General features: G+C 32.6%; 1 protein-coding gene across 2 annotated transcripts in view; it reads right to left on the bottom strand.

Moving 5' to 3' along the window:
• Nucleotides 1-742: 742 nt before the first annotated feature.
• The window catches only part of LOC129985203 (limulus clotting factor C-like), a 48,086-nt gene continuing 28,441 nt past the window's right edge, over nt 743-20,387 (bottom strand). For both annotated transcript variants that reach the window (XM_056095141.1, XM_056095142.1), the window contains 8 exons: nt 18,009-18,104; nt 14,759-14,947; nt 12,637-12,849; nt 10,664-10,757; nt 8,805-9,016; nt 7,454-7,737; nt 5,819-5,986; nt 743-2,575 (listed from right to left, as the gene is read on the bottom strand). In XM_056095141.1, the coding sequence (XP_055951116.1) occupies nt 2,225-2,575; nt 5,819-5,986; nt 7,454-7,737; nt 8,805-9,016; nt 10,664-10,757; nt 12,637-12,849; nt 14,759-14,947; nt 18,009-18,104 (1,607 nt within the window). In that variant the 3' untranslated portion in view covers nt 743-2,224. The remainder of the gene's footprint in view (nt 2,576-5,818; nt 5,987-7,453; nt 7,738-8,804; nt 9,017-10,663; nt 10,758-12,636; nt 12,850-14,758; nt 14,948-18,008; nt 18,105-20,387) is intronic.

Genomic DNA, 20,387 nt, shown 5'->3' with positions numbered 1-20,387 from the left:
CAAATTTCAATGACTGCATAAATTATGTAATAAAGGCACGAAAATCATAGAAAAATAAGAATTATTTCATTGCTGCATCATATGTTGAGCAATTATTTTCATTTAGTTTTTATACTTCTGTGCATAAACAACCTTAGTTACTTGTATTACTAGTATTATTAGTAATATTTATTATTATTATTAATAATTAGTAGTATTACTAGTACTATTTAGAGAAAATAATTATATTAATAAAAATTAGATCGTGTTAATATTCACTCGTATCTTCCATAAAACTAATGAAAGGCACCAGGTTTGAGGCAAGCCAGCGAAAACTACACTATTATGAGGGCAAAACATTGCCAAAAAATGCCAAGGCTTAAACCAATCAGAGCACGTCGGTATCCTTTGCCATAGACTTAGTCTGTACAATTTGCGAACTCGCGTTTTTAAGAGGGCATGGATTTTTCTTATCTTTGAAAAAAAAAAAAAAAAAAAAAACTCAAGCGTTCCAGTGTTTTGAAGTTTATAAACTATAAGATCTCAGTCAAGAGAGAAATAATGCATAAAATGTGTAAACTGTAGTTTTGCACGTGGCTGTCTAAATTTGAAATTATTTCTCTTGCCTTCATTTCATGGGAATACACCGCAGCTGTGTATAAAAGATCGTACACGAATGCAACAACATATGACAACAAAAAAGGAATGCAGATAAATTTACTATTAAACGAAATCTTACTACATTATAAATAATATTACCAAATTAACACCAACTTATTTTTATTCAAACTCTAGTATCTTTGGAAACAACAAACTCAAAAATCCAATTAACATATCATTGTTGCTAATCTGAATTTACAACTATTTGCAAAATAATATTTATAATTATGTCTCAACAAACTGATCATCTTAACGATCATGAAGCATTTTCATTGAGAATGTTCATAACTGCTTGCTGTATTACTTTCATTAATTATGCTATCCTCATTTACAATGTAAATCGTTTCTAACAATAATTTGTTTCGCTGAAACGTTCTGCTTTCTTGTATACAAATATTTTATTCAAGTGCTTTTTATTACTTTTGAGGTTTTCAATTTTGATTTATTGACATTCCTGCTGAATTGAAGCCATTATGTTATTCGCAATTTTCAAAATTAAATATATGTTTAAGTACACTAATTTTCACATAACAAATTCTTGTAACAAGTGAAAGAGTTTGTGCTCAACTTTCTATACTAATGGCGCCCTCTAAATATGGCCCAATAGTTAATTAAAAGTAGGCATATATTTCTAGTTAGAATGGCGTAAAGAATATATTTAATGTTGTGTGAGTCAATAAATTACTGCTCAAAAAAATTACAAAGTCTAAATTTTTTTTATAAAGGTGTTTTTTTGTCTTGTTTATCATAAAAAAAGTATTTTTTCAGATTAAAATTTCAAATAAAAATACAAAATCTTCTACAAAATTGGCTGAGTCACACAGCTTTAAATGTCGTGGTTTTACACAACTTCAATAATTGCATGCAAAAAGATTCGCCATACAACGTATGGCACTTTCTTGGAATGACCGTTGGCTGACCAAAAAGGATGAAATTCAGAACTTGATACGTTTTGATCGTAGAAGAATGGAACTTCTTTTCTGAATTATAAAGGATGTAATAATCGTCAAAAAATTCGAAACTGAGATTTAAAACGCAAACAGCCGGTCTGATAAAAATGCTATTATTTGAATTTTTTTAAGGCATTTTTCCACTTTGAAATATACATCTATTTCTGATTATTTCGAAATTAAGTTGAGCCATGATCAGAGTGGGCATCATACACTTATAGCATAAACCTATTTCAAGATATTCATTTGCATGACTTTGTATCAAATCTGATATTAAAATTCATATATATGTTATAAAAAATACAGACATATGCTCCGAACATAAATAAATAGCTTGATGGCGTTTACAAAACTGAATTATGCTGTTAATTACTTAGTATAATGAATTTAATTTCAGATTTTTTTGCTGTTGGGGAACAATTTTAGCTGTAAAATTGAAAGTGACTGAAGTAGCCAGTAGTTGTCCAATAAAAAAGTGCCACACATTTTCTCAGAATTTTCTCCTTCATTTTATCACCATTCGTTAAGGCAAGAAAACGAACCAATCTATCACATACTCGGTTTGAAAGCGAATTTGTTATCAAATCACTTGAAAAAGTCAAATTGCAGTCTGTTTTTTGCCTTAGCACATCTTTTCAAATAAACATATTAATCCATGGTACAAATCTTCCTATTTTAGTGAAACCAGAGTACCGGTTAGCCTTCGCACATCCAGTCTCGCTACCCCAGCTGACGATTCCTTCCAGGTACCATCGCCTGTCATGTGGAGGGCCCACTGAAAACATGAAGGGGCCACCACTGTCCCCGTTACAAGTGTCCGATGCCCCCGAATCGTATCCAGCGCAAAACATATTTTGAGTGATGGTGACCGTTCGAAGACCTTCTCTGTAGGCTTCCTCGCATTTCTCGTGATTTACCACTGGTAGAACAGTTTCCCTTAATGTTTCCGAAAAGGTCGCATTTTCTGTTAGACCCCATCCGAGCACCTAGAAATGAATTCGTTTATTAGCAGTAGAAACTGATATTTTATGCTTGTTTGGGATTGTGGGATTGTCGGGAAATTTGAAAGACCTGGAACACTGGTGCAGTTTCTATTCCAGATGAGATCATTTAGTTTCAATGCATTATTGAATATTTTAGTTTTGCGTTGTTGCTTTTACACGTGTTTACAATTTGAATATAAATTTTGATAGGAATTATAATGTTAACTTTGAGCAAAACATATTTTTCCTTTATATATATATATATATTTATTTATTTATTAGGTGTTAATATTCTATTTTATTGCAATGTAATATGTTTGTATACGTTATTAGTTTCCTTTTAATTTGAAGTTCCTTTAATAAGATTATTTGTATATTAAGGTAAAGCCTTTATCCCCCCCCTTGCTTGCCTAGAATAAACAATAGTGAGGTTACAAACGCCTATTTTAATATTAAAAATATTTAAAAGATCATTTATAACGTTACATTAGATTAGGAGTTTTCGTACCTTTTAAATATTACTAGAATAGAAGTTCAATAAGACAAAATTCTTTTTTAAATCAGTTTTAATGACGAATTTAATAGCAATGTATTTTATAAAAAATATATGCTTATAAAATTTTGAAGTACATTACAAAACTTAATCTGATACAAAGTCGTATAGTCAAAGTCGTAAACTAAAAATAACGTTCGGAAATTTTGCTAAGCAAACCTGACTTAAATCTAAAATTTAAATAAGTGATTTTTTGAAGGATAATGATTTTTTCTTTTAATTGTATAAATACTTTAACAGAAGTTAAAAATTAAATAAGGTTAAGCCATTTTTCGTTGAAGAAATATATTTGGAATTTAGTTATTTATATGTTTTTAAGCTTAATTTATAAAAATACTAAAAATTATTCCAAACATTTCTTTTTACTATCTTCTTATGAAAATATTTTGTATGTTTGAATCAGTACAAAATAAAAATATATGTTTGAACCGTAAATATATCTGAAAAGGGAAGGCATACATATTTTTTATTATATTTAAATAACAATTGGTTGCTAGAATCTTTCAGTTTAATGGACAAAAACAATTTATTCAAAATGTTATGCTTAAAGCAAGTATTTTAATACATTAAAATGTGGCAGAGGTTTTATAGAAATCGTATCAAAAGAAAAGTGTGTGTAAAAAAAAAAAAAAAAACCCTACACCCTTAAGAACAATTAAGTTCTACTCGGGCGAAGCATTCAGTTCCTCTTTAAATCATATTTTTTCCCACCATTTTTAGAAGAGATTTGTGGAATTACGACCTGAAGGTGGTAACTCCTCAAAAATGAAGAACAGCAAAAATGATAATAAGCATTCAAATTTTCATCAAATTCCACCCTATTTTTGTTTTTAAAAGATGGCATTGATACAAATCCAATCGACTGTTACCAAATGATAACAGTTCCGTATAAATACTTTTTATTGTTAAGCACTAGAAATGAAAATGCATTGTACGGCGGAAATTTACTGTATCGCGATCCATCGTGAACCATGATTCGTCATAATGATGCCGATAAACGTTTTTTTTTTAATTGGTATCGAAAAATTGATTATTCCAAAACAGTAATTTTTTTCGATAAATCGAAAATCGGCACAATTATCGCCTCTACTACATGACATGAGACAAATAAGAAGTTTGGTATTACTGCAACCATTTCGGAATTTAAATGCTGTAGGATTCTGCCGAATACGAGTATCATCTTCGAGTTATGCCAGTATAGAGCGGGAAGATTCGTACATAAATGTTTTAACTCTGTAGTCACAAGTCCATAGGAATTAAATCTGGCGATTGTGAAGAGAAGAGGTCCTTAGTCTCAGAATCTGAACTTTTTATTCTGTCTTTCCCAAACGTATTCAAACGGAATATCTTAACTGAGTTTGCGACACGGGGCTGGGGAAGAACGTTGCAGACAGTTAGTCTTTCTCCTGCAATGCGAAAACCAGCTTATTTCACGAAAAAGAATGAAACATCGTGCAGCTGTCACTGTGACATTTTCTAGTCATTTATCGGGTTACGCTTTTTGAATGAAGAAAACGCCGTGAATAAATAAAGTTATGAATTCATACCAAACTGTTTCATGGGCTGAATGCAACGGCTTGGTCACACATTCGATGTGATCATAAGCGAAATTTATGCATTTTGATATGTCTCATGCAGTGAAAAGTAGATTTCATCAATTCACATGACGTTCAATAATATTCATTTTTAACAAATGCGAATTTTCTAAGTATACATGGCAAACGATCGTCTAACGGCGATATCTGGCGATAATCACAACGACTACAAATTATACTCATATAAATGCTAGATTCCGTGAAGGATATGTCGATTTGATGGCAGATAACCCAAACTCAGTCATCGAATCCCCTCTCTGTAAACATTAACATTACTATTTCTTGAGAATGACTCGCTTGCTACATCCTTCCTTTTACGAAGTGAAGAATGTCCGTGAGAATAGAATATATTTTACGAAGTAAAGAATTAGACATGTCCGTGACCTCATAGCCATTCCTTCATGTAACTTGTCTCTTAGATGCGTTGGATAAACTTCAGTATTTATGAACATGAAATGAGCTTATCTATTTTTTTTATTTTATTAATCCTCATGTTTACCAAAATTTCAGCAACAGCTGTTGCTACCGTTTAGTGTAAAAGATCTTAATCAACAATACTGTTAGGAAACGATTGTCTTACGATGGCATAAAATTAAGAATTCAGGTATACATCCGAATATTTAAATAAAAATCTGATTTGCATAAAATTAAAAAAAAAATTCCTCAATATCTCCTATCAATGACTTCTAGAGCAACGATTTGTTTATAAAAGAGAGGAAAAAGCGATTTCTCTCTCATTCCATTCTTGCAAATAATAGTTTTTTTTTAAAAAAAATATCATTTCTTTCTCGTTTAATGCAATTTTAAAGCTTTAATGAATTTATGATATATTGCCTATAAAATTTACGAAGATGTTTACAGAACTTTAAAACTTTCAGTTGAATTTTAAAATATGAGTAGACTAGTGAGTAGTAATCCAAATAACTTGACAAATAATAACATTTCTTTGTTCGAGTTTCGATATTCTTTCAGAATTAAGTCCTGCTCTTGATATTTCAAATAACAGATGTTTTAAATGTATAACATTTAATAAGTTTGACACATTTTTAGTTGCCGCTTTAAATAGATATTATTATTGTACAGTTTACGAATACTCACGATTCCTTTTTGTTCATCTCTTATATTCTCACGTGTAGTGATTTCTGTTGGCAAACAGATGGGTTGCACTCTCGACGTCAACTCTACTGCGCTTTCCAGCTGGATCAGAGCTATATCAGAATCAAATTGAGTGAAATCATATTCCTCGTGAACAACAATTTGCTTTACCTACAAAAGAAGATATATATATATAGTTCAAAAATCAAATTTTTTGCATTGTCTCTGTTTGTTTGTAAATATAATAATTCAAAAATGCTTTAATCTAAATGGTTGAAAATTTACATGTAGTCTTTACGCCAGATTTGTAGATTTTTATCAAATTTTGAAGGAAATCCATTCTGAGAATGTCTGTTTATCTCACTATTAATTGAAAAGTGAACTCGATAACTACAAAATGTAAGTAAATAAAATTTGTCAAATAGGTTTAGCATCTAAAATGTAGAGATTTTGTTAAATTTTGAACTAAATAGGCCTAAAAACTTAAATGTCTGCCTATCTGTTGCATCAGTTGTAAACTAGATCACTCAAAAATGGAAGGAGTGAATTAATGAAATTTGGTACGTCATCTTGTAACTATAGATGTAGTTCATCTTGAAATATTGGTCACCGCTTGTTGGGAAAAAAAATCATCCGAAATAAGCATTTACACGATAGATTCAGTAAAAATAATTCCATGCCAGATATCTATGTTTTGTAATTATCATTCAATAATACCACGCAAGGTATTCTTACTCAAGTTTCACAATTTTATACAGATTTGGTTTGGTTTGGTTATATTAACGTCCCGTTTAAAGCAACACTAGGGCTATTTTGGGACGGACCTCGTAATTTTGAACCACGGTCAGATGACGAGGACGACATCTGAGCTGGCACTCCCCTTTCCACACCACACCACACCACAACAGCGGGAGGACGTTTGATCATTTCGGATTTAACGTGCAACAGACCTCCTTACACGACGGTTCTTCGGTGGAATAAGGTCACGAACCTGAACCGAGACCTTACCACCAGGCCACCGCGGGATACAATTTTATGCAGAAGTGTAGGTGCATAAGATCTTTGTTAGAAAGTATGCGAGAAAGTTTTGAAGAGATCACTATCTCTGGTTTTCTGGGTTTTATGAATAGTTTAAGAAAATCTGTTCGCATATATTTGTGAAACAAACAAATTTGAAATCATTTCATCAAACATTTAATCGCATAATTTCCTTCGATTGTTGTAAATTACGGAAGAATGATTCTGTTTATTATCTGCGCAGCTTTAATGATAAATTAGAAAGTAAGGATACAATACCGCGAAAGACAGCAGGCAGTTAGAAAATATAATTACTCAGATAATTAACAGAGCTATGATGTCATGGGACTTGACTCCACTAGGAAAATTCGTTTGACAATAAATACAATGGGTTTAAAGCTATTAGTACAATATCGCAATAACATCTAAAATGATTTTAATGCTTATATATAATTTGGGGTGAATCATCAACTCCCATATGTGCTTAAGAGATTTTATTGAAATTGAGCATAAAAAATATTCCCAGTTGGTCGCCTTAGGAGATTAGTATGCCACAATAATAATAAAACATTGCGAATAAATTAAGATTTTCGAAAATGATTCTTCCTCGATGTTACTTACCGCTTTGATCTGGACGTACTCATCGTCTTGAGTAAATTTACGATAGTACTTTCCGGCATAAATAGAAAAATGCTTGGGATCCATCGGTATATTCGACAGTTTTTTTGTCACGCAGTGAGCAGCGGTTAGCACCCATGTGTCGGTGATGAGCACTCCACCACACAGCAGTTGCAATCCTTTATTCCCTTTCAACGCAATTGCAATCATCCAAGGCCATTGGCCAATCTGTGTAGAATCTCCATTCACCACAAATGGTGTCTTGGGCGAGTCTGATTTTCCACATTCTGAAATATTATTGCAGAGTAAAATAAGTCAGCTAATTGGAAATATTACATAATAAGCAGATGCACGAAGAGAGATAAAAGATGAGACGTCTAGTTACGGTTCTGATAAAATGTGAAATTACACCAACCCTGGGATTTCAGATTTCTTAAAATGACTCTGTTAATAAGAGCTTCGCTTTAAACATTATCAGATTGAGGGTCTTCAGAGATGTTGACACTTTTATGTTTTCATGCAGACTATCTAAGATGAAAATTATTTGCTTTGATTTGTACTACAGCCTCTTTACAACTTCTCTTTATAGCTTCTCCTCTCAATTTTTAGAAATACCATGAATTTCGAATTCAAAATCTCACATTATTATAGTAAATTTAGTAAATTCTAGATATTTGTTTTCATTTTTCGCCTACTGTAAACTTTATTTTTTACACTCGTTACTATCATTTTGGTGAATATTGTGTAAAGTAAAATGTGATATTGCTATGAATATGTAATCTTGCTTCCAATAAAAAGTCTGCTAGAAATGCAGACTGTTTAACATAAATAGTAAAGGCTGCGTAATGGTGCTAAGTCAGTGACCGCCTCCCTATTTTTGGTGAAAAAGTTGAATATTCCAGAAACTACAAGAATCTTGACGGTAGCTCCATTAAGACTCGAGTTTCAATGCTCTGTATAGAGGCTTCTTAGCCTTGTCACGGAAATTGTAAAAATTTGGGAGACATGACTGAAGTTAATAAACACTGAGTTAGTTGAGAATAGGGAGGAAACGAGAGGTGCCAGTTCTCGAACGAAGTACTTATTCTGCGAATTATTTCTGGGCGCTTTGTGTTGTTACAGTCATTTGTTACCGATTTATTTCTTATGCACTTACTATTTATTATACAAATGTTGATTTTTGTGCTTTGTGACTTTGTTTTGTTGCCTCAAAATAAACAAGGTGTTTCAGTTTTCGTGCTGAATAAAGTATCGCTATTTGTTCATGAGCTAGTTGGACTTTTAATCATACAACTGAAGAACGGATTTTCGGATAATTTTTCTTTAATAGCATTGTAATTTATTTGTTTCGTACCTGGTACACATGCTGGCTGGTATCCACTCCAGGTGAGTGTTGGTAGGCATGTTTGGTATTCAGATCCATACAGCTTGTAGAAGCGAGACTTGCATTTGTATTGTACTCGAGTACCAACCGTAAACAATCCATCTGACAAACTCTGTAGGTCACTTTTTTGTCTTTCAGAAGAGTTGTCGCTTAGAGTAATATACAATCTCTGAAGCAAAGGTCTTAAGAAAAAGTAAAAAGAAAAAAACAAAAAGATGTCACATAAAAGAAGAGGATAGGTACCAGTAATTTTATCTTTAAAATGAATTTTTTTTACTTAAGTGATGCAGATTAATCTCTGAAAAGTCTTTCCATTGAGATATGAGTATAAAAAGAACAGTGGAAACATGATTGCGCAGAAGAATTTAATAAAATTTCTTTATTTTTACAATATTTATTTTCAAGCAAACGATATACAAATTGAGTGACATACCTTAAGTAAGGATGAATTTTTAGGAAGAAATATTATTAAAATATCTGCGAAACAATTTTACTAAGTTTAAATGGCATTACATGAGCTTCAAATGATTGTTTGCCGTGAGAAAATATTTTTGCGCGATGTAGCGATTTAGGTTTTCTGAGAAAGAAGACAAGCAGCTTATTGTAATTGCAGCTGCGAATTGTAACAGAAGATAGACGTTAAGGTGAACGCTTCCCCAATACGACAAAGCCAGGCAAAAATTTACCGCGTTTACACCGCGAGCATTACGAGAGGGATTCATTTCATATTAGGATACCGGATGTGGATCGCTCGGTCTTCGAGATTTCTTGTTTTTTCCCCCGCACATTTACTTTCTGATCCCATATTGCTATAAAAAAAAAGCCATTTTTTATGTATTTTACCTGCCCTTAAAGTTTGGCCCATAAATTTAGAGATACATACATATTGTTACGAAATTTCCGGGGTTCGTTTGGATAGTGGAAGTTATATGGTGTGAAGAACGCTCAATCACCAGGCGGCAGTAGAAAATAAAACAACGACGTTTATTTACACGAAGACACACAGGACAGCACAAAGACGATAACTATATACAGCACAGAAGACGATTATCTTCAGCCGAGATGTGCAGCAACAACAGCAGCATATAACAAGACTCTACTGCAGACAGCAGCGCACAGCTTAGTTCAGCACTGGCTTCACTCCTTCGCTGCTCCGCTTATCTCTGGAAAGCCAGTTCTTCACCGTCGATTCCAACTACTCTTCTCTGTTGCTTCCGACTACTCCTGGTTCACGACTACCGCGGCAGCTGCAGGCTGCTCCTTTTATAGGTCTCAGGATGCGGGGCTAGAAGCCTCTCAACCAAGCAGGAACTTTCGAGGCGTAACTCGGTTCCTACTGGACGGATTGGGAAAATTCTCGATGTTTCGGGTATTATCTATTTTGGCGCCAAAGTTGCCAAATCCGTCGCCAAGTCGCCAAATGGTTGCCAAGTTTGTCGCCAAACTGGGACCTCCCATGGAACCAACTATGCTGGGAAGCAGCATCACAGGTTCGTAACAATATATAACAACTGTTTGGTATCCAGTAGATTGGACTGATTTTGCTGAGAATACTGTATTTAAGTCCGTCAATAAATATTGCTATTAACTATAAGTTTTTGAAAAATTAGACTATTAATATAATATCCCATTTTGAGACAGTCGGTTAGTCATTCTGAGATAGTCAGTTTTTTTAAGGGGCAATACTGAATTTTTTTGACGAAAATCTATAATTGATTTAGATTTCAATGTAGTTTAATTCCTAATTTATATAAAAATTGGATAATCTGAGTAACTCCTAAATTGAATATTTTTGCAAGGTATTGTATTATTTTAAATGTTATACATACAATTCTGAATTGAAAATATTCTGTAGAGGATTTGTATCAGGAAATATGACGTTCAAAACGGCATTCTTTGGTGCATTTGGCTTTGGACATCGATCTAGAAAAGAAACGATGGGGAAAGAATTGAAAAAAGAAATCCTTGCAATTATATTAGGAGGGAAGATAAAAGCATAAAGAATAATTGAGAAATTTTTAAAAACTTTAGTAAAATTTCATTATTGCAGTTTTTATTCTTAAAAATATTTGATTTGTGAGAGTAATAGAATAATGTTTAAAGATTTACATTGCATTAAAAACAATCATGTTTCGCTAAAACAAAATTTGATCGAAGAAAAAAAATTTCAAAAGCATTTCGACAAAAATCATACATTGTTAGAAATGTGAATTCAAAGTCTGAATATAGAAAGTTAGGAGGCAACTCATATGACAAATTCATTCATTTTTTAACAAAATTTGCAACTGTTAAGACGATTTAAATAATAGAGATTAAAAATATATTTTATGTATGAATTTGAAATAATGAGGAAATAAGAAAGTCATAAGAACCACATATATAAATTTTTAATCTTTTTATTCTGCTCTTCGCTTCAAAACTGGTCAATTTTCCTCAAAAAAGATCAGTTACATTGCTACAAAGCGCTATTAAACATGTAAACAGCCAGTTCATCTATCTTCTAAATTTCGCGGTATTGTAATTCCATTTTTTTATCGTCTTATAAATTATATAGATTTTTTTAAAAAGTTTACTTTCTCAGCTTTAAACAGTGGAAAAAAATCACGCGATTAAATATTGCATGAAACTACGGAGACGGCTTCAATTTCCGAGCAATAATGTAATCTATTATTGGGAATTAAGCGAATTTTTTTTAATTGCCAAATTTTATGAAACATTTACGTAGCTATTAAATTAGTAATATTAAAAAATATTTTTCTAATTTTGAAACTGAGTGGAATTTATTTTTGTGAATTTATTTTAGACATTTCTGGAAGTTATCATGGAAAAGTTCCAAGAATTTGTTTAAATTTAATTGGTTAAAATACTAATTAAAATGTCAAAAAGTCCTCCGAAGTGCACATTCCTACCTTCCAAAGTATTTACGTACCGAATTTGATAGCTGTAGGTGAAATGATCTAGTTTGTAAAGTTTCAGCAAGCGTTTTTATTATTAGTACAAAAGAATCAAAACAGGGGTGTTTTTCCTTCTTTTTTCATGTCTACTTTGCCAATGTAAAATAAAGGCAATGCAATTTATGAAAATTTTGGTTATCACTATAAAACTCTGTACGCTTGAACGTGTCGCGGGGATTGGGATAAAACGTAGGCGAAAATTCTTCAAAAATCATGGGCAAATTCCGAAAGTTCGAGTTGACTTCAGTTTTGTTATGTAAAGAAGGAAATCGAGGTATCTTTAAGTATCTTTTTTTTTAATAGATTTTATCCCAATTGTAATACAGGTCTAAAACTTTGGTCACAAGACGGGTTTCAAATTTATATATACGTGGAGGAAGGCAACGACCGGCATTAATATAATCGATTCCGCCTATGTTCTTATATAAAATGTTGTTTTTCACTATGTAGTTCGCGTAAGATGCAATTTGAAGATATTCTTTTATAGCTGTAATATGCTCATCTGTTTGTTGAGCTTTGAAACTCTAAACACTGACACAGACTTGAATGCAGCATGGGCTTCGGCTAAGAGTCATCTTTGAACCAGTTCGATGCTCTATTTCGTAGTCAAAATCCTGAAGGTATAATGCTCATCGTGAGTTTGGACTCAGAAATATCATTATATTACAATTATAATTCTAGAATTATTAAAAATGACTTCCATAATTTTAAATCAAATTTCTGTAAAAAAATAAGCATTATTTATATCGATGTTAATTTTGTCAATTGTATACTTTTGCTATCAAAAAATATCAAAAATATATTATTCAATCACTTTATTGATGAAAAAAAAAAGCTATCGTTCTTACCTAATGCTATAACTATTGGAACTGGTTTCAAAATGCAACTTGGTTTTTCTGATGACCATTGCCTGTTGCTCTGGCAAGTTAGGAGTGAATTTCCTGTCATAGTATAACCATCATTGCATTCGTAAGACACAGTCGAACCTAGAAGGAATGTTTGGCTGCGAGTGAAACGACGGCCATTTTCGATATTGCCAGGATCTTCACATAAACTTATGACTGAAAAAAGGAAATATATATATATATATATATATATATATATATATATATATATATATATATATATATATATATATATATATATATATATATATATATATATATATATATATATTAAAATAAATTATATATTAGGGGGGAAATGTGTGAATTAAAATTTTAAAATTGATATATGATTTGGAAGTATTGAACTTCTTAATGAAATCATATATATAAAATGATTTATATATATGATTTAACGTTTAAAATTCAAAACGGCGTCTCGATAGCCAGGGAAGTAAAGTGTACCTAAAGTAAAATGGCTACGTAGAATTTAATGTCGGTTACAACGCTTCTAGGAGGGAAATAGGGAAGTTAAAAAAATAATTATAAATAAAGAAGATCGGCCAAAAAGTCAAGTTAGAAAAATGTACGCTATACCATTATAAAAGTGTAAGGAAAAGGTTGCGGGGAGTTATTTGCACAATTGGCTGAGATATTTGCAATTAAAAGTTTGAACTTCCCATGACATGTTAAATTGAAAAAAGTATTCTCAGATATCCCCCTCCTTTCAAAGTGCATTTTTCAGTTTTTTTTTTTTTTCAAAAATTATTATAGTTTATTTTCTTTGTTGGTTAAATTTCCTTTCGCCGTTGCTTAACTTAGAAAAACTATATAATAATACTAGAGAATACATTTTCAATTTGGGACGAACACTTTTTCCAAGTCACGGAAAGTCATAATTTTAATCCGAAATATCTCTGAAAATTTTACAGATAATCCATTAAACTTTTTTTGTGTTTTTATTAAGGTAAAGCGAACATGTTTCTAATTGGAATTTTTTAGCCGATCTCTTTTATTTTTTGAGTTATTTTTTGTAACTTCTATATTTCACCTTTAGGAGCATTGTAACTAATCTCAATAAGTTCTGTATAATCACTTTGTTATAATTAAACGTTATTTCCTTGGCTATAACAGATGACATTTTGAATTTAAAGCGCTTGGAAAGATTTAGCTATCACGCTGCACATTTTATTTTATGCTTACAAACTTTAAAAAACAAGCAATGCAGTGTATTAGGTGATTTATATAAAGAATCGACTCATTTTTCAATTCAATAATAATAAGAATTGATTTATAAACTCATAGAAACTCTTGAAATGTTTAAAAGTTGCTCAAAATTTCTGATAGAATATTTCTACATTGAAATCAATGGTATTTAGAAAAGCAAAATACATATTGTTACGAATCTGTGATGCGGCTTCCCAGCATAGTTGGTTCCATAGGAGGTCCCAGAGCTTGGCGACAAACTTGGCGACCATTTGGCGACTTGACGACGAATTTGGCGACTTTGGCGCCAAAATAGATTATACCTGAAACATCGAGAATTTTCCCGATCTGTCCAGTAGGAATCGAGATACGCCTCGAACGTTCCTGATTGGTTGAGAGGCTTCTAGCCCCGCCCCCTGAGACCTATAAAAGGTGGCGGCCGCGGCTGCCAGGGTCGTCGTAGTCGGAATCGACGGTAAAGAACTGGCCTTCCAGAGATTAGCAGAGCAGCGACGGAGTCAAGCTAGTGCTGAACTAAGCTGTGCACTCCTGTCTGCAGTAGAGAGTCTTGTTGTATGTTGCACGTCTCGGCTGAAGATAATCGTCTTCTGCGCTGTATATAGTTGTCGTCCTTGTGCTGTCTTGTGTTTCTTCATGTAAATAAACGTCGTTGTTTTATTTTCTACTGCTTATTGAGCGTTCTCCACACCATATAACTCCCACTATCCAAACGAACCCCGGGAATTTCGTAACAATATTTTAATGAAAAAAAAAGACTTTTAAACGGAACATACACATTTAGGAGAACAAATATAAACATAATATTCATTTGGAATTCTATTTGTTAATAATAGCACAGTGCACAGTTGTGTGCATTTACCTTGCACACAAGGTGGTAATTGTGGTGTCCATAGGCCATCCACACTACAGACATAGTGCTGAACATCGACATAAGATTCAGGTGTGCCGGGAGCGTGGCAGCTAATGTCACAAAATGTGCCTTTATTATTGTGGTTGCAGTGCCAGGAACTTGGAAGGGAATTTTTCGAAAATGCGCATACCGCCAGACCTAAATGGGATAAAAGAATCATTGAAATTATTAAGTTTGTTTAATGTTCACGAGTTTACATTAATTATTTGAATTGACTACTTCTTTCTAAACTAAAATCGTGTTTCTTCAGGGAACAAAGGATTTGTAGATTAGTTCCGCTACTCTTTTTATTCGAGATGTTACCTTCAATATCTATCGAAAACATTATCCAATGGTACGGATGGCTGAGAGGTAGTTTAGTTTATACTATCGAAGTTACTCTCTTTATGGCCAGGCATACGATTTAAAATAAATGAGTAAAAGAAAGTAGCGACAGCATGAAGATAAGAGCTACATTTGTTTCTTAATGGCCACTACTGGCCGCTGCACAACCTTTCCAATAGGTGCTTCCCATCATGGAAGTAACCCACTTCCACAGTTTTGATAGACCTACCCGATTAGCGAGAGTGTGCCGCTATATCGGAAATTTCTCATTTGTAAAAGCAAAAATGGAAAAAAATCGTTACAAAACAGTTTTATTTTTTATTGCTCATTATCGCTAATATCACTTTCATTTCTGCTTCTTTCTGAAATATCGACCTCATTTTAAACATAAAAATGTATCTTTTTTCGCCATTTGAGAAATAATGTATCTTGTACTCTTTTTCGAATATATTTTTAAAGAAAAATTATATCACAATCAACATCAACATCTTCAGCATCCCTCGCAATTTACCGACCATTTCGCTCTTTCTCTCATAACGGGAAAAATCAAAGATGACATAGGGTAAAGTTTGGATTGCCAAATGGTTATGAAATTACGATGATTTTTTTTCTTGCTCTGTATTAAAACATTTATCAAATTCTTCTCATTTTAACCGCCTTCTTTGCCTAAATTACATTGTAACTATCACTTAACCTTATTTACCTAGTTACCTTATTAATTAAGAATTTTCAATTCCTAACTAATAAGATGAACTACATTGCTACATTACTGTTGGGTCTAATTGAAAAGAAGATTATCCTTATATATAAGCATACTAGTTAAGTTCACCAAGGATGGAACGTTTTCTTACTGGTATGTAGCAACCCCGGGGGGGGGGGCACTTCGAAATGAGGATGAGATACTTCCGGCATGGTGGTTGGATCTCGCCACCCTGGAGGGTACACAAATAGGTGGGGGATCTGACTCCTCCCATCGATGGCGGGACGTACTTCCTTCGGGGAGGGTTGTACCGTGGCCCTTAGGCCTCAACCACAGTTCCCGCCAGTGTTGCTGTTGCGGCGGTCCGGTCATTCAGTTTTATGGTTTAAATCTGTGTGCCTTCGTGGCGGGTCGGAGAGTCAGATGGCTGATTTACTGGTATGTAGCTGAAGTTTAGAAAAGGGGTGCTGGCTTGGATATCATTCAAATTATTTAATCGCGATTTTTAGTCCTAAAGGTCTTACCCCAAAAATCATTTTCCTAGTTTTTAAATGAGACATTAATATAAATAAACTGAGCTAAAATCATTCAAAGAATCACCATTGTAGAAGTTGTAGTCCAAAGAAAACCCCATGAATGTTAAGATATCAATATATCTAAGTAATCAAGCATATAATAATTCTGTTGGTTGAAAACTTCAGAAGTATTTATTAAATAATAAGTATTAACTGTTCATATTGATAAAATACATGTAACAGAATGTTTGCTGTAACTTTTTGGATTTTCTATTTTTAAAAAATAAATATAACTGCAAATATAAATTCCTCGTTTAAAGTAATATATTGCAAAAAGAACATCGTTTATGTTGATATTATCTTTTTATCCACAGACCTTATGGATCAGTTTCAAATAATCTGAGTTTTTGACAATTATCTGAAATATAATGTTATAGTAAACTGATACCCTGAATATGCTTTTTGAGTCTCTATTTAAGTAAGTCTCATAGTTTCTTTTAAAGACTTCATTCAGAAGAAAATTCGTTAAACAGAAACTTATGTATTAAGTTATAGTAACAAAAACAAAAAACAAAACAGATAATAAATTGTCTCTAGTAATTGACTTTAACAAATATTTTGAAATATGAAAAAGTCTGTAATTTTTTCATGAAATTTTTTTTCTGTATTGAAACACATTATCTGTATTATTTAATATAGATTGTAATCCCTTTCGTACTATCCCAAATGCTGGGATCATTTATTCTTCTAAAGGCTGGCGTTTTACAATCTCTTCATGTTCATTTACATAACTCACTGTATTTTCTTCATTACTTTTCAGATGTAAGTCATATTACTGATACTCCGACCCGTCCAAAGGTACACGGATAAAGAAAACTGAATGACCGGACAGCCGCAACAGCAACACTGGCGGGAACACTGGTTAAGTCCTAAAGGCTATATCACCGGCCACGGTACAACATCTTCCCGAAGGAAGTACGTCCCATCCTCGATGGTAGGAACCAGATCCCCCACCTTTTCGTGCACCCTCTAGGATGGTGAGCATCTCATGCCGAATCTCATGAATGCAAGCATCTTAAATGAAAGCATTTCTCTAAAGAATGAAAGCATCTCATGTACCATCATACCACCATGCCGAAAGCATCTCATCCTTTATACGAGGTGCCCGCCCCCGGGAGTCCACTTTTCAATTGTATATTTTATAATCATAATGTCTTCACAACGTGGAGAAAATTAGACAATCCTTTGTCTTCGATAATATAGAAAAGGCGCATAAGTCCGCAACAGCCGATTTAATAGACTAATTTTAATTTCAACATAGTCGCGAAATGTTGTGAAGAAAGAAAATAAGAAAATGTTTGGAAAGTTTCGTTAAATAGAAACTATCTGTTGTCAGATGGTGAGTAAATAACATATAAATATAAGTCAAATTTAAGATTTTGTGAAGAATTTCGTTAAATATAAAAAGTTAGCTCGTTGAATGAAACTCAGTTGTCTGTACCGTGCTCAGATCTGTTCAATGACTTCGAATTACTTTCTTTTAGCACTTAAGGAATAGAAACGACAATAAAACTGAAAAATCTTTCTGTAAATGTAAGATATTTCTGTATGTATTCTGCTGGAAATTAAAATTTTTAAACATATATAAGAATTTCATTACCATATTGGCAAACTTCTCCTCTATATTGATTGGTACAGGAACAGAAATTGGGAGCCGTGCATCTACCTCCATTTTGACAAGGTGGGTTACATTGGGCTGTGAAAGAAAATTTGAATTTTCACTTTGAAGTAGTTTTTTTTTTCCATCTAATTGCATGCTTATAGAATAAAAGCATTATAGTAACTCTTCGATATCCAAGATGATTCAAAATTACACTTTCCACATAGAGCAAAAACAAGCTTCATTCACATAAGAAATCAGAGACAGAAACATGATATAGATTCAGCATCGAAAATTGTTGTGCAGATAAGAGATGTGAAATCATATGTATCATTCTTAAGAAACATTCTTCCATGAGTTGTGGATCTTCTTTATGACATCAAATTTATGCATCACTTTTAAAATGCCGATTAAAAATATATTTAGTACAATGGGAGGATATGAAATAAAAAAAAATGTGCTGATGGTATAAAGTAAAGAAGAAAAAAAAATCGAATGAATAAGGTTGGGTCACTAAGGTACTTGAACACTTTTATGGATCCAGGCTTACTGGGCAATTTTTCATATTATGAGAAGATCGCCAAGTTCTATTATAAATAGAATGTCAAGATTTCGCAAAGATTCTGGATTTACTTGGGGACTTTCACCAAGAACGCCAAGATAATGGGTTTATTTGTCAATTGACAGATTACATCAAATCCATTAAACACAAGATGTCAAGATTTCACCAAGATGGTTAGCATTATTTTTTTGGTGATTTATCAAAGAAGCTGTAAAAGTAAACAATACCGTCTCTAATTCTAATACAGAATCATACTAAAAATCTGGAATTATACAATTGCAGCTATATTAGATAAAAAAAGGGGCAAAAAATATGGAAGACATATACAAATACAGGCCAATGAAATAATAAATCGATGAATACTTATTCGAATGTAATTATGTAAAATCATATGCATCACGTTAATGAATTACGAGGTAAGATGGTTATCGATGAGAATTGGAGAAAAATTGGGAAATGAAGGATTTTTTTTTTTTTTTTTCCTTTTGAAAAAAATCATATTATGAAACTCACTGACAGATTGTCAGAACTGTAATTTGTCTATTTCCCGAAAGGTGAAATATTGAAAAAATTTTGACATTTAAAAATAGTACCCGCAATCCTGTACTGAAATGAATTGCGAATTGAATACTTTGAATCAAGTGAGCAGTCATCAGCGTTTCAAATGGCAGAAAAAACGATCTATTTTGCCTTTTTGGAATATTTCGATGACAAATCAATGCCGTCTCAACCAATTTCCCCACCAACAATACACAAGAGAATGTAGAAAATCTGCCTCAAGATTCAATGTAATTGTCTCATTCCTACGAAGAAGCGCTAATTTTGTCTACAGTGGAATAAGAAGCAATGTGGCTGGATAGTTGGTAATTGGAAGAAGACGATTTCGTTAAAGAAGTCATGCAGCACATTGCTTGTATGGTCTCAAGGGGGCAATGTGTCTTGAATTATTTGAATTCATGAGTCCATCTGCCTTGGTAGCACAACTTAAAATTCTGGTGGGTATATTATCAGTGGATGTAGTACTGGTTTGATATCCAGTGATGAATTTCCAATTAAGCAAATTGTGCAGCTGCTTAAGGTTGCTGAATTGTGGCAAGCCTCTAGTGTGTCAATTAAAAAATTTAATAAGTCTAATTGACAAATAAATTAGTTAAAAACACATATTCTATAATTACAAAATATTAGATACTTTATTATACATAGCTGGTTATATTCCTACTTCATTATGTTCACTTAGTTATTGTAACATTTATACCACTAAGCGTCTCCCTAATTAATTTTGCATGCAAGCGTGAAAAACAAGGATTCATTAAGTATAATAAATATATAAAAAATATTTTCTCAAACATACCGAATTAAAAAAAAAATGAATCATATTATCAACTAAATGAAAAATATATTGTGAAGTGAAACTAAATTAATCGTTTGATTGAAAGAAAAATTTCATGATGTGCTCTGCCTAAAGCCACAAAATGCCTAAGTCCTTTTTGTTTCTGGAAGAAGAAAAATCCGATGAATAAATAATCATCTTGAAAGAAGAAATCCATCCTTCAATGTTGCATTTTTATCTCGCATGTTACAGTCTTTAAATGATGATAAAGCTACCATTTATCTCAGGAAACTCTTTACAGTGATTTCTATACTTATAATAAAGCTCAATGTGTGTGTGTGTGTGTGTGTGTGTGTGTGTGTGTGTTGGCGCTCTACAGGCCAAACCGTTTGACCTACAGCTACCAAATTTGGTACATGTATACCTTGGAGGTTGGGAATATGCACCTGGGGTTCCTTTTTTCGAATTTTTAATTAGAATTTTAATT

The sequence above is a fragment of the Argiope bruennichi genome, chromosome 9, assembly GCF_947563725.1.
Source record: "Argiope bruennichi chromosome 9, qqArgBrue1.1, whole genome shotgun sequence".
Classification (NCBI taxonomy): domain Eukaryota; kingdom Metazoa; phylum Arthropoda; class Arachnida; order Araneae; family Araneidae; genus Argiope; species Argiope bruennichi.
The sequence above is the reverse complement of the archived record's forward strand: the minus strand, read 5'-3'. Positions and strand labels throughout refer to the sequence as shown.